The 25608-nt window shown below is 35.9% G+C and overlaps 1 protein-coding gene across 7 annotated transcripts in view; it reads left to right on the forward strand.

Annotated features, from left to right (window-relative positions):
* The window catches only part of LOC122478539 (receptor-type tyrosine-protein phosphatase C-like), a 68042-nt gene extending 59037 nt beyond the window's left edge, over positions 1–9005 (forward strand). For 6 of the 7 annotated variants that reach the window (XM_043572090.1, XM_043572088.1, XM_043572089.1 and 3 more), the window contains 7 exons: positions 123–213; positions 1471–1604; positions 2259–2393; positions 4784–4906; positions 5129–5307; positions 6397–6532; positions 7870–9005. In XM_043572090.1, coding sequence (XP_043428025.1) covers positions 123–213; positions 1471–1604; positions 2259–2393; positions 4784–4906; positions 5129–5307; positions 6397–6532; positions 7870–8145 — 1074 coding nt within the window. In that variant the 3' untranslated portion in view covers positions 8146–9005. The remainder of the gene's footprint in view (positions 1–122; positions 214–1470; positions 1605–2258; positions 2394–4783; positions 4907–5128; positions 5308–6396; positions 6533–7869) is intronic. The other variant, XR_006296078.1, reaches the window with a different exon arrangement.
* The last annotated feature ends 16603 nt before the right edge of the window (positions 9006–25608 follow it).

Genomic DNA, 25608 nt, shown 5'->3' on the forward strand with positions numbered 1-25608 from the left:
AAATGCATGTAAATTTCACAAAACTTGATGAAATACTTTAGGGAGCATCTTATGTCACAATAATAAACAAAAGCAATATTTACATCTTAAAAGGAGTGTTCCATTCTATTTTTTACCCTCAGAGACTTCCCTCATATAGGAGCTGGAGGACACAGCACATTGGAAATCAAGAACAAAATAAAAGTAAAAACAGGAATTCTAACATCATTCCATGTATGTAGTTCGTTTTATGTTATTATTTTTTTTTTTTTTTGGTATTAGAATTAAACTCTCTTTTGGACTTGCTTAATGTAAATGCACACACACAAATTTCGTTGAAGCAAATTTTCAACATTGGATTGACAGTAGAGAATAGCTAAGAGTCTGTTTATATTTAATTATAACAAATTCTTTGAAAGTCCAAGTCCAAAGAATTTTGGACTTTGGAGGATAGACTGTATTCAGTATTTTCATTCTACCAATTATTTCTGAAATGCGTTGTCAGAAAGACGTATCCTCTGCAGTGGGAGAAAAAAAGGCCTAGTCTTCTTTACTAGTTCTCTCTCATCTTTAGTTAATTTCAGTTGTTTGTTTCAGGGTAATTGCCAGTAGCAAAAATTACTTCTTTTTTTCTTTCTGTGTTCTCTTCATCCCTTCCTTCTATCTGGGAGATTGACAGTAGGTAGAAACTAGCTTATAAACTGTTAATCATCAAATTTAACAGATCAATGCATGTACAGTTTCCATACTTGAATTCTGTTATTTAAGAATCGGTAGGTAATGTCTGATAAAACTATAATTTTATTCATTGGTGTAAAGTAAAATTAGCATGGAGAAAATATAACCCAAGCTAATAAACTAGACAGCTGGGTAAATCATATCAATATGTGGTTGACCTAGTTAATTTCTGAAGTCCTTATAAATATTAGTTCAAAATCTGCAGTTGATGGTTATATAGCTAATCAGATCATTTGATTAGGAAATTATAGATTAAAGAGATTGAGAAAGTGAGAAATTATGGGACTAAATAATTTTCTTGATTAAATAATAAGTCATCTGAGATACTTGTTAGATTATTAATTTGATGTTAATTGACATAATTAAGAAATTAGGTTTTTACCTAAACTATGCATTTCTTTAATTTCTTTATGAATTTAAGCTTATATCTAGCAGAATGATGATATTTCATGGGAAACTAAAGTATATGTGTCAAAGATCAAATGATATATTGGAATATTATGGTATCTATCTGTTGTTTAACACAGAGGTATATCCCATGTTTTCCCAAGAAACTTTTTGTGACCTTCTTTTTCTTAGATTGCCTTTTTATAATCTGTTAATCACTAAGAACTGAATTTTATGTAGGGTCTCATTTCATATAGATTAGTAAATTTCCATGATGCAATCTGTCACTTCTCTAATTTCTACCTGACAATCAAGCAGAGATTTGATTTTTTAAAGAAAGACTTACTACTAATTTATTTTACATAGATGACTTTAACAGAGTGGCACTTAAACATGAACTAGAGATGAGCAAAGAGAGTGAGCATGATTCAGATGAATCTTCTGATGATGACAGTGACTCAGAAGAAACAAGTAAATACATCAATGCGTCATTTATAATGGTAGGTACTTAAATTTCCAAAGCCCAGGATCTAACCCTTTGAAAAATCTACTATATTACTATGGCCATTCATTAAGTGAATTTATAAAAGAATTATGAGCTTAGCCATAACTATATATTGATTGATAAAAAAGTGTTGGTTTTTAATACTATATTTTAACTTACTGAAAGACTTAAAGATATCCAAACCTAATGGGTTGATACAAAATAAAACAATGCTTATTGGTTACAATTTATGACAAACATGACTCTTCATATTAGTTTGAAAAATAATACAGTTTGAGAAAATACATCAATTAGGTACAGACATGATGAAGATAATTTGAAATGCTTATGTATTTTCTTTTTCAACCACATTAACTTTCTAAAACTTTTTGGAAGGGAAAACTTGTTAGGTTTGTTAGGATAATGTTCTAAACTTGATTTCATACTATTAGCTAAGTATTGTCATAAACCAAATAAGTATTTTACATAAAGATACCACATTGTTTCTAGGACCTAAGAATCTTAATGTTTTTATATGAAAGCATGGATATCAAATTAAGTGACAATATTTCCAAATAGTTATGTTAAGAATCCACCGCTCTCTCACCAGTGAGCGAGAGTAACAGATTCTCTCTCTCTCTTTCCCTCTCTCTCTCTCTCTCTTTTAAAGAGTTACTGGAAACCTGAAGTGATGATTGCTGCTCAGGGACCACTAAAAGAGACCATTGGCGACTTTTGGCAGATGATATTCCAAAGAAAAGTCAAAGTTATTGTTATGCTGACAGGGCTGAAGAATGGAGACCAGGTTTGTACTTTTAAGAATATTTTTTGTTTTTCTGTCATAAAATATCATTTGCCATTCTTGGATTACTTGCTGGATATACCCAAGTGTTTTTGACCCTTCTGTCACACAGTTGCCTTTGTTCATCCTTACCATCTTCCATCCCAGTGTTGGCCTCTAGCAGCTCATGTCTGGTTTCTGACCATCTCTCATGTGGCCCTTGTCTGGTACTGCACACCATCTGTGGATCAACTTTGCTTGTCTGTTTGTTTTCTTGTTTTATTTATTTATTTGAGAGAGAGGGAGAGAGGGGTTGGGGGAGGAGTGGGGGGAGGAGGGCAGAGGATCTGAAGTGGCTCCATGTGGGGCTTGAACTCATAGACCGTGAGATTATGACCTGAGCTAAAGTCGGACGCTTAACCAACTGAGCCACCCAGCCACCCCCAACTGTGGATCATCTAATGCACAGCTGTCTCTGTGTCGCTCCTTGATACAAACAAGTAGCAACTGACACGTTTTCCTCCTATTTTCTTCAAGATGAGAACCAGACTCCTCAGTTTGATATTGAAGTCCCTCAATAACCAGACCCTCATATATCTTTCCATTTTCTTCATATTTTTATGTTTTCCATAATTTCTATTCTGGACAAGAAGGTTTTCTGACTGAATCTTAACACACAATCTACATTTTCATCACTGAGACTTAATTTACCGGCATTTCATATATCTAAATGTGCCCTCTATTCCCATTTTGATCCTTTTCTTCTAGAAAAGGATCCTTCTAGATCCTTCTAGAAGAAAAGGATCAAAATGGGAATAGAGGGCACATTTAGATATATGAACTCCTTATATTTAGGAGTTTAGATAGAACTCCTTAAAAATTTATCTAAATCCTGCCTTCTTTACGTTCATGTAATATTCAGCATTATAAAATTCTATAGTTGGAGGTGAACCTAAGGTCCATTTTGATCTGCTTAATGCCTATGACATGTATTTGATCTTCCGCTTAATACTTTGAGTTATCTAAATTTCTCTGGTAGTAGATTTTACTTAGTTTTAGCACCTAACACATTATATGGCATATGTTAAAGCTTATTTAATTTTTTTTACATTTATTTATTATCGAGAGACAGAGAGAGACAGAGCATGAGCATGGGAGGGGCCGAGAGATGGGAAGACACAGAATCCAAAGCAGCCTCCAGGCTCCGAGCTGTCAGTACAGAGCCCTACGCGGGGCTCGAACCCACAAACCGAGAGATCATGACCTGAGCTGAAGTTGGACGCTTAACCGACTGAGCCACCCAGGCGCCCCTATGTTAAAGCCTATTTAATGAACACTCTCATAAGCATGCAGTTATATGCCTTCTCTTTCTCTCTGTCTTCTCTTTGTTTCCCTATCCCTGACATGGAATGCTGTTTTTATTTTATGGTTTTTTTTTCTTTTCCTTTTTATTTTTTTAAATGTTCTTTTATTTATTTTTGAGAAAGACAGAGAGAGAGAGAGGAGAGCACACATGAGTGCAAGTAGGGGAGGGGCAGAGAGAGAGGAAGACACAGAGTCCGAAGCAGGCTACAGGCTCCAAGCTGTCAGCACAGAGCCCCACATGGGGCTCAAACTCATGGACCACGAGATAATGACCCAGGCCACAATCTGACGCTCAACCAACCGAGCCACCTAGGCACCCTACTTTTTTTTTTTTAAATAACTTGTTAGGAATTCCAGCATGGTATTATAGCAATTATTTTTTTCATCAAACTGTGAAAACTGGAAAATGAAATGGTAGTTTAGGCATCTGCCTGTTGTTGTCAGAAGTTGTGGGACTGTAGTTGGTACAGAGCCATTTGCAGAGAGAGAACACACTTTTGTGACCCACCTACTCTTCAGTCTGACCCTTTACTTAGATTTGCAGTTAACTTATAAAAAACTGCTCATGGTGTTGGTCATCAAGATACAGTGACAAAGCACTAAAGGATGAAATCTCCTTCCTCAAAGACCACTGGAGGGACAGTGAGACTTGTTATGGCAGGGGTCATGATCAACACCAGCTCAATCTATAAATTTTGAAGAGGTGATAATAAGGGTATGGAAGGGAGAAACAAATCTCAAAGACCTACACTAGCAGTGACAGAGCCACTCCAGTGATGTCCTGGCCACTTTGGGTATTTCTCAGTTCCCTTGATTTGCACAAGCAAACACCAGGTATTGTAGAATGCATGTCCAAGATACTTAAGATAGATTGTAGAGTTTTATGGACAACTTTTAATTTTAGAACACAATTAGTAATTTCAACTTAATAGAATGGGAGGAAAGAGAGAGAGGAGAGAGACGGAGACAGTAAGAGGTGATCTCAATGTGTTAAAAAGCAAACAGAACACTTGTGAAGAAGGTGTTGAATCATGTTCTTTCTTATCTAGGAAGTCTGTGCTCAGTACTGGGGAGAAGGAAAGCAGACATATGGAGATATACAAGTTGATATGAAAGACACCAACCAATCTTCAGCTTATACCCTCCGTGTATTTGAACTGAGACATTCCAAGGTACATAAATAATTTCAGGAGTATATATTTTTGATCTGGTTATTGGTCTGGTAGAAGAACTAATAAACATTACTCTATAAAAGTAAAGCAAAAGGTATATAATGTTTTATTATAACTTTAAGATGAGTTAAATGAAAGTAATTGTGAAGAAAATGTGACTATCAAGTTATTAGAGGGACCGAACCTTACGTGAGTTAATGTTCTCTTCTTTTCTGGTTTTAGAGGAAAGATTTTCGGACTGTGTACCAGTACCAGTATAATAACTGGAATGTGGATGAGCTTCCTCCAGAACCCAAAGAATTAATCTCTATGATTCAGATTCTCAAAGAAAAACTTCCCAAGAAGAATTCCACTGAAGGAACTAAGCATCACAAGAATGTGCCTCTCCTCATTCACTGCGGGTGGGTGGGATTTGATAGCATATTCTCTAAAAAATCTTCATAATGCTTGACTTCATGGTCCACACTTCCCGTTAGATTATTTATGCTAATACATAAAATGCAGGCCCACACTGAAAGCCTCTTGTGGAATCAGTCACTCTCTCAGGTTTGCTCCCACAGCATAGCTCTTACAGAAATATGATAGAATGATTATAGTGTAATCATTTTAGTCTGTAAATTTCTTACTACCAGTGTCATATCATCTTTCAGTCCCAGTGCCTAACATTGAATCTGGAATGTCATATGTCCTGGATGAGTTAATGAATGAATGGAAGGATGCATGAACAGACAGATGGATGGATATTACATTTTATTTATGCTTCTATGCACTGATCCACTCTATTAGGTGTTAACAGAATCCAGAGGAATGAATGCTTTGCCATCAGCAAACATATTATAAATTGTATATTAATTGAAAAGACTTGAATAAATATAATCCTGCTAATAACATATTCTTTAAATTGAATATTTATTATAATGTAACATGCTTCTCACAGGTAAATTATCGAGTTGTCTTCTTTTTAATGAAAAATTTCACCAAGCATCAGTTTTCTATTGATCCAGAAATGTGGACATTTGTAAAAGCATTAGAGAAACAGAAGGGAGGAGAAAAAGCATGCAGTCTAATAATATACAAAATATTGGGTCCAGGATTTCTGGTTTCATTGATTTCTAGTCATGTCTTTCTTTTTCCTAAATCTCGATGTCCTCATCTGCAAATTGGAATTATGAAAGTTGTCCTAATAACTTCAGATGTAAATAAAAATGCATTATGATCTATAAGGTGTTAAACAGAGGAAAAAATATGCTTAAAGCCTAAGACAATTATTTTTTAAGTATAAGATTATTATAATCTCAAACTGAAAAAAGTTTGTCCGAAAAATGGATTTAGCAGAAATGTTTTGCTCTTACAAGATTGGAATACTATAATTACAATAAACATGAAGTGAAGAATGCATTCTATCTCTCCCTTTCAGTTTTTATTCTAATATAACTTTTTCCATAAAATGTAGAATTATTTACTTTTTAAATCTTTTTTTCCTCTTACAGAGATGGATCTCAGCAAACAGGACTGTTTTGTGCTTTGTTAAATCTCTTGGAAAGTGCAGAAACAGAAGAAGTGATAGATGTTTTTCAAGTAGTAAAATCTCTGCGCAGAGCTAGACCAGGAATGGTTCCCACATTTGTAAGTAGACCTTAGAGCTGTTTTTGATGTGTTTTGCATTTTTATTTTGACGCTTTCTTCTCTCTCCCTCTTCTCCAATCCTCTCCTTTCTTTTCCTTTTCTTGTCTTCTATTCACTGTTCTATTCTTTTTTATATTCCTTTTTTACATGACGATTCACATGAAATTATCATTAATATAAATAAGAGACCTAACTGGAGCTTGCCAGCAATTTGTTATGGCAATTCACGTCAGACATTTCTTCAAGCGCTCATGAATTCCCTAATTTCCCCCATCTTTACTCCTGTATTAATGTGTATTGCTTTGTAACAAAGCACTCCAAAATTAGTGGCAGAAAAAAAAAACATTTATTATAGTTCAATAGTATATTGGAACAATGAAATCTTTCTGCCAATGACATCAGGTTCAGCCAATCTAGACCAAGCTCACTCATAGGTTTGCTGCTGTTGATATGTCCACTAAGCGTGGCTTGTCCAAAATGATCTCTACGACCAGCAGATTGGCAGTCGCTGGCACTTAGCTCTGGCAACAGGGATGAGTAGAATGCAGGTCTCTGTCTCCAAAAGACAAGCCCACGCATATGCACGTAAAAGCGGTAGAGCTCCAAGGAGTAGGGTGGCAGGGCGCACGACCCCTTGAGGTTTAGGCTTGAAACTGGCACAATCTGCCCTCCTCTGCGTTTCCTTATCTAAGCAAGTCACAGGGGCAGCTCAGCTTTAAGAATGTGGAGATCGACCCCGCCTCTTTTCGAAAGGGTCTGCAAAGTCACATTGCAAAGAAGTGTGGATTCAGAGAGGATAATAAGTGTGGCAGTTTTGTAATCAATCAAGCATGGATCTTCTGCAGCTGGCAGAGGGCAATCTGGAAATTAATAACCAGTCGCCATATAAACTTAGCTACTCACTCAAATATATGCAGCTTTTAATTATGTATGACACTAAACTTGCATATATTGATTTTAAAAGTGTGCTGAGTGCCTGTTATGTGCTCTTGCCATTAAAAGACTCACCATTTAGCATGAGGAAAAGGCAGGTATTTATTAAACAGTGTAGTAGTTGAAATGACAGAGATTATAAGAAGGACACAAATGAGGGCACTTAATTTAACCTATGGAGATCAAGATAGGCTTCCTGAAGCATTAACCTCAAAAAGTGGCATCTTGGGCCATGTCATGGAAGTGAGACACCTCGTGGCCTGTGAGGGGAATGAACAAGCAAGAATGACCAAGACTTCCAAGTAAATTGATAGTTCTTGCTAATTTTCATCTGATATACAAATAATTACAGAAACCTCCTTTATAATAATTACATAATCTTTCTTGCTTCTTTCTTTTACTAGGAGCAATACCAATTCCTATACGATATCGTTGCTAGTGCCTATCCTGCCCAGAATGGACAAATAAAGAAAAGCAACAATCAAGAAGATAAAATTGAATTTGATAATGAATTGGACAAAGCAAAACAGGATGCTAATTGTGTTAGTTCACCTGATGCCCTCGATAAGGCCAATGAAGGAAATAAAGAAGATGAAGGTGCTAAAGTCACAAGTAGCCCTGAGGAGGCAGAACATTCCGCCAATGGTCCTGCGAGTCCAGGTTTAACTCAAAGTGCATAGGAAAAGATGTATACAGGACTCATTGTGTTGTGTTATTTCTATTTTTCTAGGAGTAGGATGGCAAAATAGATAAACAGTGGATTAATGAAGTGCATTGGACCAATATTTGTGAGAAGTTTCTATTTTGCTACAGTAGAAACATATTTAAGATAGTTTTGCTAAAATGTTTTGTACAGTCTTTTGCATATGTTAAAATTTTACCTACCATTAAGCAAAAAATAACATCTTTGTAGACTTAGATTGTGTGTGTGTGTGTGTGTGTGAGAGAGAGAGAGAGAGAAACAGAGACAGAGACAGAGAGAAACAGAGATGGCAACAGGAAAGGGAGAGAGGATGCTTTTAAGTGAATTTAAGTGCTTTTGAGAAACCTTGCCTTTTTTTGTAGAAAAAACCCATTTTATGTTGAACATATTAACTTAGCTTAAAGGACCTATTTTTTAAATCATAAATTGTGTGTGGGATCTAAGAATAAAATGTACATTTCTGAAACGACCTCAAGATGTCCTCCTTGTTCTACTCATATAAATCTTATAGTTTACTATTTTACTTCTAGAAATAGACATAAAAGTAGTGTGTGTGTGTGTGTGTGTGTGCGTGTGTGTGTGTTTGTGTAGTTACTACAAGAAAGTTAACTATATTAACATTTGGAAATCTTACATTCCATATGTTAGCATTTAGTCCCTATCTTTCAAGCTCATTTAATCTAATTTAAAATTTTCAAGCAAGCCTATCTTTTATACTCACATGGTGTTTATAATTTTGCAGTAATCTCTGTATAATATGTGAAATTCATTGCTTGATACTTTTGACCAAAAATTATGTGTGTTGCAGTTGAATTTAAATAAACATCTTTAAACAAATGCAATAGATATTAATATTCATAGGATAAAAATAGAATTATGCAAATGTATTTGTGTGAAATATTTACATTTGAAACCTAATCTAGCTATTTTTTGGAATGCAATCCCGATATGAGAAATGTAATATTGCACATGCATATTTTCCATGCTAAAATTTATCCTTGACTTTCACCCAAGTACATTTACTTTGTTTTTACCCATTCTATTTTACTTTATTTTAATTCCAGTATAGTTAACATATAGTCTTGTATTAGTTTCAGGTGTACAATATAGTGATTCAACAATCCCATACATCACCCAGTGCTCATCACAACGAAAGTGCATTTGCTTTGAATTTCTCAAATGCTTAGACTACAATAGCCAAATTATGGAAAGAGCCCAAGTGTCCATTGATTGATGAATGGATAAAGAATATGTGATACATATACACAATGGAGTATTACTCAGCATTAAAAAAGAATGAAATCTTGCCATTTGCAATGACTTGGGTGGAGCTAGAGAGTATTATGCTAAGCAAAATAAGTCAATCAGAGAAGGACAAATACCATGATTTCACTCATATGTGGAATTTAGGAAGCAAAACAGATGAGCAGAGGGAAAAAAAAGAGAAAGAGAAAGAGAGAGACAAAGCAAGAAACAGACTCTTAGCTACAGAGACCAAACTAACGGTTACTAGAGGGGAGGTGGGTGTGGGCATGGGTTAAATAGGTGATGGGTATTAAAGAGGGCACTTGTCATGATGAGCACAGGGTGATGTATGGAAGTGAATCACTATACTGTACACCTGAAACGAATATTACACTGTATATTAACTAACTGGAATGTAAATAAAAATTAAAAAAATTCTTAGACTGCTTTTACCAGAGATTGACATCAATAATCAAAATAAAATCCAATCATTATATTTTCTTATATGTAACATATTGTGTTACATGTTCATATATGAACCATGTAAGCACATACTAAAATATAAGCTTAATGCAATGAACATTTGTACAGCAATGTCACAGGTCTCAACTGCTTTAAAAGATCCATGGTCTAACAATTGCTTAGGATCTATAAAAAAAATTAAGAAAAATGGTATTTTTCAAAAAGTAATGAAGAACACTCTTTTGGTGAATTCTGCATCAGCATATTACATTAATTCCACTACCTTTAGTTTGGCTCGGTTTTCTGTATCTTCTCTCTCCTGACTGATTTTAAGTGTCTTAACTATACATCATCAGTTGCTTTCCATTCAACTCAATTTATCTTATGTTCATCTTTCTAATTCTTTTATTGGACATGTGAAATTAGGAATCAATTCTTACATTATTGGATAGTACCTTGTTAACTATGAGAAGAGGTGAATTTTAGAATGAAACAATAGTTTCTAATTTATACTGAGTTTATTTACTGTCTCCTTACTTATTAATAAGAAAAGGGGGTTGAGAAGCATCCATTATGGGCAACAGAAAGAAATAAAGCTTGCTTTCACTTCTTTAATTAATCACCCAGACTTTTATACCTTGGTTTCTCCAACTGAAATGTGATCAGTCGCCATTTACTAGATAATGTTAAAATTCACAGTTTTAATATGCGGTAGACTGGTGTTAACTGTGATTATTTATCTGTGAGCTGCTTCAAAATACAAACAGCAAAAGTTCTGAATTTTAAATAGTCTACAGGTAAAGTTTTCCTCTGAGGTTTCAGCTGCAAGTGACATCTTCCAAATGTAGATGCTGTGTATTTTTAATGTGTATTTTCCACTTGAGTCCATCCTTTTGAGAAGATAACAAAATAAATAGTTAGAAAATAGATCCATGGTAGTTTCTGTTAGTTTAAGAAGCAAGTTGGAAACTTTTTTGTTTTCTTCTTCAAGTGAGAAGTTGTGGTAAAGGGAGAGATAGACTAGGAGGTCAGAAGGCCCACTAATCTTTGAGAATATATACCAGCCAGAAGGTAGGGCTCACTGCATTAGAACATAGAATTATATGTCTATGATTTTTATTTGAAAAAAAAATAATGTGTGAAGTATAGACTCATGTCTATGACCACCGGTTGCGTTCCTAGAGAATTTACCATGAGATAGAAAAGACTCACTTTCTAAAGTTTGGTACTGCCATTAGTAATTCCAAGATCTAGTTAGAAAAATTGAGTGCAAAGTTCCAATTTAATAAAATCTGGTCCATTTTAGGGACAGGGCTGTGTATCCCGTTTTATATTTATTGGGCTAAAAGAGACTAGGTTATATTTCTTTTAAAGTTTATTTTATTTCTGGTACCAGGAATCATTGGAAATAAAAGATACGTCTACTGTTCTTAAAATTCAGGTTGATGGGGGGTGGGAGGGAGGGGAGGGTGGGTGATGGGTATTGAGGAGGGCACCTTTTGGGATGAGCACTGGGTGTTGTATGGAAACCAATTTGACAATACATTTCATATATTAAAAAAAAAATTCAGTTCCCAAGGTGCACTTGGGTGGCTCAGCTATTAAGTGTTCGACTCTTAATTTGAGCCCAGGTCATGATCTCACCATTCGTAATATCGAGTCCTGTGTCAGGCTCTGTGTTGACAGCGTGGAGCCTGCTTGGTATTTTCTCTCTTCCTCTCTGCCTCTTACCAGCTTGTGCTCTCTCTCTTTCTCTTAAATTAAATAAACATTAAAAAATAAAATCTTTTAAAAAATTGAGCTCCCAAGTCATGAACATTTTACAGTGATAAATATTTTCAGCAAAGAGGTATACGTTTTAATAGTCCCTTGAAATTGTAAAACTGTGTGTAGTGATTAGCTGAATGTCTTTGCAATGGTAATTTTAGAAGTGTAAGCTTCTACCCAAAACTCCAATACATGTACAGTGAAATTTTCATATCTAATTTTGCTAAAAAACCACAAAATATAAAGTTTATTATTTCTTTTAACTAACTAGGACTGATCTTAATTTTTACTTTACACTGGAGATTTGTTATAAAATGTTCTCATTGAACTATATTAGGTCAAAATAAATGGGTGGTAATTGCCCCTGCTTAATTGTAACATATTCCTTGATATGAAGACTTCCACATGTACAACTTCAAAGGAAAAGTATATTTGTTGAAATAAGTAGAAAAGGCTGTGCTTTCATTCCCTTATACAAATTTTACAACTGGAACAATCTGAAAGGTTCTTCCAGAAGACACATTCAGAACTCAGCTCTTTCATTTCCAATTTCAGGTGAAAAGATTAATTTTGCTAAGGGTCCATTTTCTGTAATCATTCTTCAGTAAACTTCTTCACATTTCTCCCTACATTTTCTTGGCAAATACATTGGCTTTTTTGTTTGTTTGTTTGTTTTGTTTTTGTTTTTTCTTTTTTTGTTAGGTTGGTTGGTTGGCTCACTACTAGCCCAAAGGATATTCATGCTATGTCATTACTTTTAACCAAAAAAATAAAAATTATTGTAATAACTAATGTTTATTGACGCATAATACATGCCTGGTATTTTAAATTTTTTTTTTCAACGTTTATTTATTTTTGGGACAGAGAGAGACAGAGCATGAACGGGGGAGGGGCAGAGAGAGAGGGAGACACAGAATCGGAAACAGGCTCCAGGCTCTGAGCCATCAGCCCAGAGCCTGACACGGGACTCGAACTCACGGACCGCGAGATCGTGACCTGGCTGAAGTCGGACGCTTAACCGACTGCGCCACCCAGGCGCCCCTTTTGCCTGGTATTTTATTAATTGCTTTACCCTCATTTGTTTGCCAAGAAAAATTCTATAGAGCACAGACTCTTAGTATCTCCATTTTATAGACAAGGAACTGTCTATAAACTTTAGAAGAGTTTGGTAGCTGGCCTGTTGTAACACATCTAGTGAGTGACAGACCCAGGATTTGAAGCAGCTCTTACTGGCACCATAGGCTATGTTCATAACCTTTTGCTCTTCTGGCTCTGAGTATCAACTTGGTTTGTGTGTTTTGAAAAATTAGTGAAGAAAATAATCTGAATTTATTTTCTGTCTTTTCTTTAGCCATGATTAAAATGAAAACAAAAACAAAACCACGTGTAACATACACTCAACAACACTTCACAACATAGTAAGCTTAGCTGAACTCATAACATTGAAGTTATTATACAAAATAAACACGTTCTTAAACATCCATGGGAAAGGATTGTTCTCATAGTACATATAAACAAAGATCACCTCATCGCTAAAGTGAGTGCCAGGAAATAAAACACAACAATAAATCACAAATGTCACTGTTCCATTGTCCTTCGATTTGGTAATCAGAACAAGTTCTTACTGTTTGGATCACATTTCAGTGTGTTTGTCAGAGGACCCATCAATCAGTATTTGAAACAAGTTAACAGGGCACCATAAAATCCAAACCACATTTATGGAGAGTATGACTCATTCACTCTCTCTGGTAAGTGAGTCCAAGGGAGCTTGGTTCTTCTGACCCAGCTGTCCCCAAACTTAGAATGCCAGGTAACTGGAAATGGATTTTCCATGTGAAATCACACATGCATTTCCCTCTAGAAAAACCAGTGCTTTCTTGGTTCATATACACCTTCTTCCCATAATAAAAGTGGGACCTCTGGTATACATATTTAATTTTCCAAGAAAGGAGGGCTTATTGGGTTCATTAATATTCTCGTATACAGCAGGCAAATCAGATCTATAGAGGCAGATGAACCATCAAAAAGTATAAGCATTGTCTTGAATTGTTATGGTTGTGTAATCTTTTGCATACATACCCTGAGAAGGGGGGACAAAATGTGGCACTAGGAAAGGAACCAATCTGCCCATTAAGGCCTGGAATGAAAAGTAGAATAGTATCAGGATACCCACAGAACCTGTCCATCCCACTGGTTGACATAGGCTCAAAGCTAGGGTTTCCTGGTGGTATACTTGGGTAACTGTGTACTGTGAATTTTTACTGGTAATCAATAATTCAGATATTTCATTAACTCAGACGGTATTATCCCTCATGAATTACATTTCATGGATTTTGTTCTGTGTTATAAGTTATAAAAAAGAAAGGAGAGAAATGAATTATTATATTTATAAGAAATTCACAGGTAGTAAATCCTTTTATAAAGGAGTTCCCACTGATATTTAATTGTTTGTTTTCAGGGATGGTAAATACGCAGAAGATTTAATACCATAATTTGGATTTTTTTCATAATTAACAGAAATAAAAACTAAACTTAATGGTCATCTATTATCTGTTTTGAGTTACTTTAAATCGCCTTGGCCAATGAATTTTCCATCATATTGTTGCATCTTGGAGTGGACCTTCATAAACAATAGCAAAGAGATGTAGGTTACTTAAAGTAACACCCTGTAGAACACTGTAGCAATTATTATTTTGACAGCATCTTTAAAAAAACAAATGCTTTCCTCCCCCTCCACGCTATTCATTTCCCACAGGGATGCACTGATTAGGTGACAAGCCTTTAATAATCCATGAGATCTTTGTCTTAGACGCTGCACCTTGACTTTGATCCCCATACTATCTTTGAATATCTGGCAACCCGAAATAACTCTGCTTCCCTCTTGAAGAACACACGAACACCATAACGAATCACGTTTGGTTCAACATACAAGAAGCATTTTTTTCAACATCTAGGGTCATGTCAGTTATGTGAGTAAATATATAGCAGTGATATAAAAGCAGGAAACTTTGGTCTGGATTTTTCAGTGTGTGTGTGCAAGTGTGTGGGTTTCCCTGAAGATGGACTGATGTTTCTCATCTGGGATCACAATCTGTTTTAGTTTTATAAAATGACTTTTTTTTTAAATTTTTTTTTCAACGTTTATTTATTTTTGGGACAGAGAGAGACAGAGCATGAACGGGGGAGGGGCAGAGAGAGAGGGAGACACAGAATCGGAAACAGGCTCCAGGCTCTGAGCCATCAGCCCAGAGCCTGACGCAGGGCTCTAACTCCCGGAACGCGAGATCGTGACCTGGCTGAAGTCGGACGCTTAACCGACTGCGCCACCCAGGCGCCCCTAAAATGACTTTTTAAATGAAACAAGTTATTTTTGTAAATAAAACATGCTTTGACAGTTTTCCCTTTGTTTAGAGTAGCATTAAATCATGGAAGTCAAATTTCTCTTTGGTGAGAATCAGTAGGAAATAAACTCTATTTGTTCTTTCAAGCGGTCACAAAATATTTATTCACAATTTAACTGCAGGAAGTTAGAAAAGGTCAAAAATCAGTCAAATCAATGACAAGTTTAGTCATGTTACTAAAACCCACTGAATTTCTACAGATTTTTATAATATGTTTCAATTCACTGTCCTGTAGTGATTCAGAGCCCATATGAATTTCAGAAATAATAGCAACCCTACATTTATACAATGTTAAAGGGAGAGATTAATTTTATGTAGCAATGCAAGATGATACACTTTGTAGGCTATTCATTAGCTAACAGAATTCTATGGAGATTTACATAGAAGATATCTCTCTGGGAATATCATCTGAGATTTATGTTTGGTGATTTTATGTAGCCACTGAAATTATTACAAGTGCAAGACATGTTTTAGTATTAATTTCCACAAAAGAAAACAAAAACAAAAGAAGTAAGAATTGGGTATGGTCTGGGATTTCTAGTTACTCCACGGAGAACTCTAGTCCTTCTTCCCATCCTGATTCTTTCCTTTCTGTACCTTAACTTCAAATACTTACACAAACCATCTTGGCCCACAAGCACTCCTGCCCAACTGACAACTGAGGGTGCATTAGTCCTGTTTCCCCCATTCTATTCTCTCCTCCATTCCTGCAGGTTCCCTGCCTGAAACTACTGTTATTAAAAAAAAACAAAAAGACACCAAACACTTCAATTTCCTACTGGTATCATCAAACATGGGTGATTCCAAATCTGATTCAGGACCACAGTGTGGTGTATGGATTATTTTCAGTTCAAAATTGATTTCCTCTACTCTCTTCCTTGGTGTTTTTCCATGCTTGAACCCTCTCCAAGGCTATTACTTTCATCAAATTCCATGGACTCTTTTTCTGGAAAAAAAAAAAAAAAAGAGAAGGAAAACAAAAAGAAAAAAAATAGAAGCCACTCACCTGATTTTCTTCTTATTCATTTTAAAATATATATTCTTATCCTTACCATACTCACTTTCCCTGTCCTTTCTTCGGTTTTCCTACACTTTATCAGACCAAATTTTTCATCAATGAGTCTTTATGTTTTTTAGAATAATCATTGTTTTGTAAAACTGATACATTCTTGTATAAAAGCAAGCAATCAGAAAAGCACCAATAATAATGTGTAAAAAATTATTCAAATCCAATTGAAAATTAATCATAGGATCCTAGAGAGTTCAAAAAAACTACAAAAATCGCTAAACATATGCTCAATCTCACTCATATAAGAGAAATGCAAATTAAAACTACATTGAGGTAACCAGTTCATAATGAACAATATACAGACTTGTCTGTACCCTGTTGTCAGGGTTGTGTGAGAAATAAGGACTCACGATTTTACCAGTACAAAGGAACAACCCAATAGCGGGCAACGTGGCAATAGCTATCAAATTTACAGATGTATTTCTACTTTTACCTAGAAACCCCACATCTTGTAATTTACCATTCAAAAATATTTATACAGTTATAAAATGTCACATGTACACATTATTATATATTTCTTTCTTGGAAATCAGAAATTATTGGAAACAACCCAAGCATCCATCTATAGACATCTGGATAAATAAACTCAGGTACCTACCTTTCAGTGAAATATTATATATTTACTTGTAGGGGCTTGTGGAGAGTGCTGATGTGGGTAGGAGCTTGTACATCTTAGCATGTTGTTTTGAATTTTAAACTGTGAATTTATTACCCATTTGAAAACAATACATTTTAATTTTAAAATTTGCAAATGTACTTTCAGATATAAACATCATTACAATTTGGTGAATATTACTGTAGTCATTTCCCCATATATATAGAAGTTAAGAAAGAAGGACAAAAGGAGGCAAAGAGGGGGGGAAGAAGGTCAAAATAAATAAGAATTTTTTAGATTAGAAAAATGTGTAAAAAATTGGGATAACAAAAATTTGACAACACAGATTTTCCTCTTATTTTTTAAAAAAGGATTATGTTTAATTCAATTGACCTTATTGAAAATGGGATTTTAATGAGTTGAAAGTAAATTTTAACCTATATTTAAATTTTCTTTTTTTATGTATATTTAGCATATATTAAATTTAAATGACTTTACATTGAACATGAGGCAGAGTTTATAAAAATTTCAAAGTGTTTTAACTTTACTTGTCATTATTTCTCTCTCTGCTATTAAAGACAAAGAATTGTCATACCCACATTGTCTCTCTCCACCTCTTGATATTCATCCTATTTGTATTGCTAATTTCACAATACAAGTTGACTGGTACTGAATTAGACTTACCTTTAAACTGAGCCGGAGGCTAGAGGCCTTGCTAGGACTTTGAAATTCCTGAATTTCTTATTTGATTCATCTCTAAATTATCTTCATTTTCTTGTAAAACGAGTCTTATCAGATATTCTTTATGATGCAGTTTCCTTCTGGTCTGGTAAAAGCTGTCTTTATACTGGGAGGGCAGTGGGCAGGAGGTATAAAATTTAGGAATTAGGTATTTGATTCCAAAGAATTTTATAGACTGTGTTTCACTGAATTCTGTCTTTGATGCAGTGGAAAGTTGGTGCCCACACAGATGTTTCTTCTTTTAAGCATTAACTTGTGCCTTCTTGGATAATTTCATGATTCTTTCTTGATCTTTGAATTTCAGAAACTCATTCAGCCCAATCTTGGCTTTGATCTACTGTATGACATCTTCCTGCGACACAGTGTATACTTTCATTCTTTACATGCAGATTTTAATGTTTTCATGATTTTTTAAATGTATCTTCAAATTTCTTTTCCATATAGTTGGTTTCCTTCAGGGAATCTTGTTCAACCTTCTACATCCATTGGATTCTTTCAGTTTCTTAAAGGCACCTCTCTTTTTCTCTAGCATTGAATTTTGCTTCTGAGACTAAGTTCCTGAGTCTGATTTCTGATTTTGCTGTTGTCTTATTTTTTTCCTAAAATCTTGGTGATCATTCTCCGCCATCAACTACATTTTCACAAGGTGATCTGATGTGAGAAGATTTTGGTGCTTTATGTTTCATTTCATGGTTTTGCTCACTTGGCAGGCCCATTCAGCTTGGACAAATTTCCCTAAATTATTTTCTTCCCTTCCTCCTTCCCATTCTCTAACTCTCGATCTCTCTCTCCTCTTCCCTACTCTCTTCTGGTCCTTTTTTGTTTTGTGTGTGTTGGGGTGGGTGAGGATTACCTTCCTTCTTAAATAGAACCTCCAAATTTTCTAACTTTCTTGCATTTACTTTGCTATTTTTCTTTTTTCTTTTAGAGAGAGAGAGAGAGAGAGAGCAGGAGTGGAGAAGAGGGGCAGGGGAAGAGAGAGAGACAATCTTAAGCAGGCTCCACACTCAGCATGGAGCCTGATGTGGGGCTTGATCCCAGGGCCCTGGGATCATGACCTGAGCTGAAATCAAGAGTCCAACGCCCTACTGACTGAGCCACCCAGGTGCCCCTACTGTGTTATTTTTCTAATCTCAGTGTCCTTTTGATACCTCTCTGAGGGTCTTCAACCTTATTATTCTAGCTTTTATTGACTTATTCCCTCTAAAATATAATTTTACTTACAAGGATTCTTGTTTATTCCCAGAATCTTTATTTTTAATCAAATCATGTTTATACTTTATGATGGGAATAGTTCTCTAGGCATATGTATCACATTTTTTTTCCTATTCCAGATATTGGCTTTGTTTTCATCTATGTTACCTTTATTCCACTCCTGAATTTTGTTCTTTCTTGGTGAGATAACTTGAGCTCTTTCCACTGATTGGTAAATATTTATGTTCAGACACATTCCAAATATCACTAAACTTGTAAATATCTCCTTACTACCCAAGTCAGAATTTATTGCTCCCTTCATCTGATTCTCACACTACAGTGATTATAACTCTACCATAGTGCAGGTCACATTCCACTGTAACTTTTGTACAGGTGTCTCTCTCAGGAAATACCTCCTCAAGACTAGGAACTATACCTGAACCTATCTGTGTATCCTTTCTGTAGCAACTTGCAGTATCAGGAACACTGGAATGGTCCATAGGCATGTTTTAAAAGCTGTCTGTTGCCTTACATTTCAGTCACTGCATTACTTCTTTTTTAAAGTATAAATATATATCAACTTCAAGTGAAATATTTACTACAGATGATCCTCAACTTGGTCACCATGTGTTTTTAACCAAGTACCCCCCATTTAAAACAAAAGTGCTTTAAAACAAATGTGTTTTAAAACAAAAGTTGTAGTGTTCTCCCATCTTCTAGAATTCTTGGCTGCTTTAGTTTTTCCCCACCTCTGATCATTTCCAACACCTCCTTCAGCCCCTGGGCCTTTTCTTCATCATGATTTACCTTAACAGAGCTCAAGCCTCAGTGGGCTTGTCACTTGTATTTCAAGTACTTGTCACATGGTAGGCTCCAGGGACATTTTAAAGAAAAGTTTATACAGTGGAAGGAAGCACGTTTGTGGGGGCCTCTGTGGTCTGCCACAAACCCCATCCAGAGAGCAGAGTTTAACTGCTCAGGAGACACTGTGGCATGCAGCCTCAGGTCATCTTCCTGCCTTCAGACAGGAAGGGGAGGGTTCAGTGAGGGGAACTCAGAAAGGAACCTGAAGGAGTGACTGAAAGCTGCTAAATACAGTTAGAATTGCCCTTCCGAGGCCTCTTTTAGGAGTTTAGTCCTTCTGTGCCTCCAGGGAAGCATCTGGTTCTAGGTCCTTTCTGCCTACTTTTCTTACCTCACAAATAATTTCACCTTCTACTTACCAAATTTTAAGAAAAGAAATGGGCCGGAAGGAGGCACCTGGGTGGTTCAGTGAGTGTTGGACTCTTGATTTTGGCTCAGGTCATGATTCCAGGGTCCTTGGGATTGAGCCCCTTGTCAAGCTCTGTGCTGAGCATGGAGTCTGCTTAAGATTCTCTCTCTACCCCCGCTACCCTTCATCCACTCATGTGTGTGCATGCTCTCGCATGTGCTCTCTCATAAATAAATAAATGCATAAATTAATTAATTAATAGAAATGAGGATTGTTTGGAAGCAACTACCAAAATATAATGCCTCAGATGTCACGATTGGCATGTTTTTTTTATCAGACATATGCAAAAATAAATACGTGGTTAACTTCCATTTGGATGCATACTTAACAATCCCACTTTACCCAAAAACACAGATAATACCATTTCAGTAAACATAGAGTACAAATAACATAATGTTTCATGAATTTTACAGAGTCTCGGTGAAGTGATTTTATTACTGAATAGGCATTTAAAATATTGGTGATTTTTCATAAGTATTTTTAATAAATAAAGCATTTATAAGTTTGAAATATCTGACTTTTATAGAAATAAGTTCCAAAATAAGTGAATTTAACCAAGGGAAAGTATAATTTCTTTATGGTATTAAAAAAAGAAACTTTTATTCTTTTTCACTGGGCAAGCCCATTATACAGAATATTCCACTCCAATTTTAGTAAAATAGTCGTATTTCAATTATTGAAACAGTCACATTTCACTAGTAATTCTTAACATGAATTCACTCATTTGGAAATAAACCGGTATTTAATCCTTTAAACATCATGCCATCTTTGAAGAAGATGTGAAGATCATCAAGGAGGTATAGTTGTGGATTCGTAATGCAATGAGGAAATTCTGGGCTTTATTTATACATTTGCTTAATAACATATTTTTTCAAAAATTATTAAAAAACATCTTAAAAGCAGACTCAAAATTCTTAGACTTAAACAGTTCAGACCTCAATATTTCATAATACAAAATGTCAGAGTAAATAAGTCCCTGAATGCTCTGTGGAAAGTAAATCTGTACGTTGGCAGCCTGATCCTTATCTCAACCATATTGGCTATTCTATCCCTTGCTTTATGAGAAATAGAAAACTTTTTTTTTTTAGGTTAATGAACTTCACATACGACACAAATAAATTCAGTGGGATTTGTATGCTAGGGCAAGAAAACAAGACAAAGAAATTATAGAATTACTTTATACTTTTTTATTAGTCTAAATAGTAAATTTCGTGGGAACAATTTGCATTTTTTCTGGTGTAATTTCCTTAAGCTGAAGTGTTTTTACATAGATATACTTGAATGCTTTTCATCACCTTATTGTAGAATGTAGAATGACCACCAGGTTGTGCTAAAACCATTGCGATGGTTTTATTCAGCTGGAGGCGGGAGGGTGCTTCTAAATGCTACAACTTATGTATGTGTTACGTCAATAAACTATATGCTATGTTCATACATGTTTGCATTACAGGTTTCCATGTGCATGCTGGAATTTTATAACATCAAGCTTATTCACACTTACTTAAGAATGGTACTATTGGGATAAATCAATCATGTACTTTTCTGTGGAAAATTATTTTTCTCTAGATCTTATTCCATACAATCATTCCAACGTGGGCCAGGTATGATATCTCCACTTACCCATTATATAAATCCAATCCTATCTCACTGCTTTAACAGTGGGAGCCACTGGGAAGTGAGTGCCTTTTAAGGCCAGAGCCTCCATGTGTAGACCTCATACCTCTCTCTACTCTTTATAAGCATATCCCTTTAGCTATCCCACATGTTACCTTCTTTCTATCAAAAAACATAAGGAGCTCCAGGTTGACTCATACTTTACTTTTCCCCAAATCGGAACAGCCCGTGTATCTAACACATATAAAAATATACCCCCCGAAGCCCATTTGTACTGTGTGTTTTGGGCTACTTGGAAGACTCACTCAAGGATCATTTCTGCCAAGACAATTAGACATTTATTAGGTGGTAGATCAAATTCAAGTAAGTATAGACACTTCAACATCCTCTTTGGATACCTTTTAAAACAGAAGCATTAAAGAGAATTAAATAAAATATGATAAATTAGATATATTTTAGGAGTATAGGTTTTAGAAAAAATATGCATGTATAAACCTGTGTGTTTTATTATTAAAAAAATTGAAACTGTTATGATAACTCTTAATAACAGTATTTCCTTACTAGAAATCATTTCTGTCTTCATGCTAGCTGCCGCCTTATTTTTGTACATTCCTTTCCTTGGGTTCCAGACTTATCTCTGCTGGGCTGACCATGTTTAGAGGTCATTCCTCTAAAAATGCTGGCTTCAAGATCTTCTCAGAACTGCTTAAGAGCTGGTGTGTGCAAGCTCAGATATCTTCAAAGGTTAGAAAAAAAAGTTTTTAAAGCTGAATGAAAAAGGTTGATAAAATATTAAGTGGTGGCAGCTTCAAAAACATAAACAAAAACCACATACCCTCCCTAAAAGCACTCAAATTCTATTATTTTAAGAACATGCCTCTGGCACGAGAAAACACACCGGCAGCCTGAACACGTGCCATCTCGGCATTACATTTTACAAATGCCATTTCCATTGTATGAAACTGCTGCTTGTTGGTCTGCCGGATTGTTCTTCTCCTCATCTACCTCTGTGCATTTGTATACTTTGTAAGTTCCATGCACTGAAGAAGAGCCAGAACAGGAAGAGGAAGAGGAAGAGAAGAGGCAGAGAAGAGGGTCTCCCTTTCCATTCAAAGAAACAGTGACTTCTTTTGCTATATTTTGTACTTGAGACATCACTTTAAGCTGTACTGGGCTCAGTTGCTCTATACAAGTTTTCAAGGCTTGCTATTTAACTTTGATGTTTGTGTCTACCCATTTCTTTGAATGTGTAGACATCTGCCTGTAAGGGTAATTATCTCTGGAGATCTCAAACTTTCCCCTAAGGCAAAGCTTCCCAAACAAAAGAGCTGGGCACCTTAGTATACCTTGATATTGATCTCCATCATTTTCACAGGGTTCGGAAACTGCGAGAATCTGGAGGCTGGTCATCTGCAAGGATAAGAATCCTCATTTAGGGGCGCCTGGGTGGCGCAGTCGGTTAGGCGTCCGACTTCAGCCAGGTCACGATCTCGCGGTCGGTGAGTTCGAGCCCTGCGTCGGGCTCTGGGCTGATGGCTCAGAGCCTGGAGCCTGTTTCCGATTCTGTGTCTCCCTCTCTTTCTGCCCCTCCCCCGTTCATGCTCTGTCTCTCTCTGTCCCAAAAATAAATAAACGTTGAAAAAAAAAAAAAAAAGAATCCTCATTTAAAAACTACGGCTTTTTCAGTTTGCTATTTTCTCCGGTGTGCCTTTTAACTACTTCCATTAGCTCTATGCTCATGAGATGGCCAAGTTTGGGAAGCAATACCTTATGAGAGAGTGTGGTTCTTCGGCTACATGGTCAGTTATCCTTTGGGTCAAGTGTTTGCGGCTGGCCCAGTATCTTAGGATCAATCCGTCTGTCCTTAGGAAGTGTATTGATTTTGGACTCACTTTTGCATATATGTGGCCTTTTCGATTTATAGATCCCAGTGATGCAGACTCTGTGTTTGAGAGCCTCGGGCCTCTCCTCTCTGTGCTGAGGACTATTTGTGCCTACTGCCCTCAGACCAGGGGAGGAGGAAGACTGCCATGCCTTGGGGAGAGAGACCATTTTCTTTAAGGTGTTTTTCTTTTCTTCTTTCGCAAACATTCTGCCTTTTTCCACGGTTTCAAGCCCAAAGGCAAAATGATCTGCTTTTTATACAAATGCATTTTCTCCTTTTCATATGCTGCTGTCTCAGGAGAGGGATATTCTTTTTATCAGTTGTGAGTACTTTCAGTTTTCCTTAATGCACTATTCATGACTGGCACTTTGAACCAACTGATTTCACTTGGTTCAGCTTGGTTCAGCTTGGATTCTAGACTTTTCACTGATTTTGTGTTTATAACTTTCCCACTCCATTGTTTTAGGGTTTTCTTTGACCTTCTGACACCTTGCCTGCTCTATACTCAAGTAGTTGTCCACTGCTTCACTCTTGACTATATACCCTAACGTCTTACTGTTTAGGTATCCAAGTTTCTACTTCTTTTGCACTTGATTCTTGCAACTTTGAACTCTTGCCTTCTTTTCTTGAAGCATCTCCTCTTAGTCTCTCTGATTCTTCCTTACTGAATAATCTCTTATTACTTTCTGGTTTTCCACAAAGTCTAAGCATCTATCTTGAACTCTACCCAGGTTCCTCCAAAAATGATTCCTGGATTATTTAGATAAAGGAGTACAGAGGGAATCTGCTCTCTCTCCCATGTGAATTCTCTTCTGAGAAAATAAATTTTGCTTAAAGGTAAAATGTCATATCCTGTTTTCTTCCATTTCCTTGCCAGATCTCCCTCATTTAAGCTTTAGGAACCAGGACTCACTCGCCTGGCTCCTGCTCACCCTTTCTTCCTAATGGGGAGCTCGGGAGGACAGGGGAGTGTCTACCTCTAGCTTCCACAGCTTAGTGAGAGTCATTTCCATTATTATACCTTTGGGTAGGGAAAGCAGTCAGGTAGCATGAAATTCATTAAATCACATAAAACATAAGGGAATTTGACCTTAATATATATATTGTATATATACACATATATTATATATATATAAAATATATATAATATATGTTACCCTCTGAAAATATATATATATTTTAAACATATATATATTTTAAATATAAATAAATATATATATTTTAAACATATATATATATTTTAAATATATATATATATTTTAAGAGGGTAACTGTTCAGATTCCTTCATAAAGCTTTGTGTAGAAACAATAGACTTTTTTTAATGCAAAGCATCTTAAGTGTTTAATTCTACTTTTTAACTATATTGATTTTTCCTCTTATATGTTCAAATCTTCTTTTCTCTCTGTATTACTGCTGTATACAGCCATTGATTCTTAGAGAAATTGCTCAACTTTACCTCTCACCTTTGGCTAAAAATATAAATAAATAAAGAGTTGTTTAACTCTTTACATAGATTTTTCTTTTACCCTAAGTAGTGTATTGACCAGCTTTTTACCCAAAAGAAACCCACAAAGAGAATCAGAAAGAAAGAAAGAAAAAAAAAGCCTAGAGTTTTTATCTGCTTTTTTAGAATGCAAATTAATGAATTCAGTGAAATCAAGTTCTATGTATTAATCTCACGAACTAAATATACAGCATACAGGATAGGTTTAGACATCTTCCCTCCACCAAGTTTATTTAAGGTTCTTTGGCAGGAACTTGTGCTGGAATAGGCAGCTTCTTGGATGCTTTCTACTTGCAATTTGACACCTAATGGTTTTCCTCTTGGCTGAGAAACTCCATAAACAGAAGTGAGGAGAGATCATGTGACTGGAGCACTCCAGGCAGCTTGGATCTGTGGAGGGGGGGGAGCATCATGGGCAGTGGGATGGAGAGGGCTTTTGGCTGCTGTTTGAGATGCATCAAACAACAAAAACATCCTCTCTAAGAAGGGTAAGGTCGTGTCCTTAAGAATTCGGGCATCTGTTTCACCTCTGAGAGCTGCTTGAACATGGCTACTCAGTCCTGGGTGAGGTGGCTTCTTTCGAGGCAACTTGACACTCTTGAGGTGCAAGGCAGAATGTGGGGGCAGGTTAAGTCTTTGCAGCTGAAAGCTTGAGCTTTATTCTACCAACCCAGTATACTATTTGGAGA

Source organism: Prionailurus bengalensis, unplaced genomic scaffold, assembly GCF_016509475.1.
Source record: "Prionailurus bengalensis isolate Pbe53 unplaced genomic scaffold, Fcat_Pben_1.1_paternal_pri Un_scaffold_82, whole genome shotgun sequence".
NCBI lineage: Eukaryota > Metazoa > Chordata > Mammalia > Carnivora > Felidae > Prionailurus > Prionailurus bengalensis.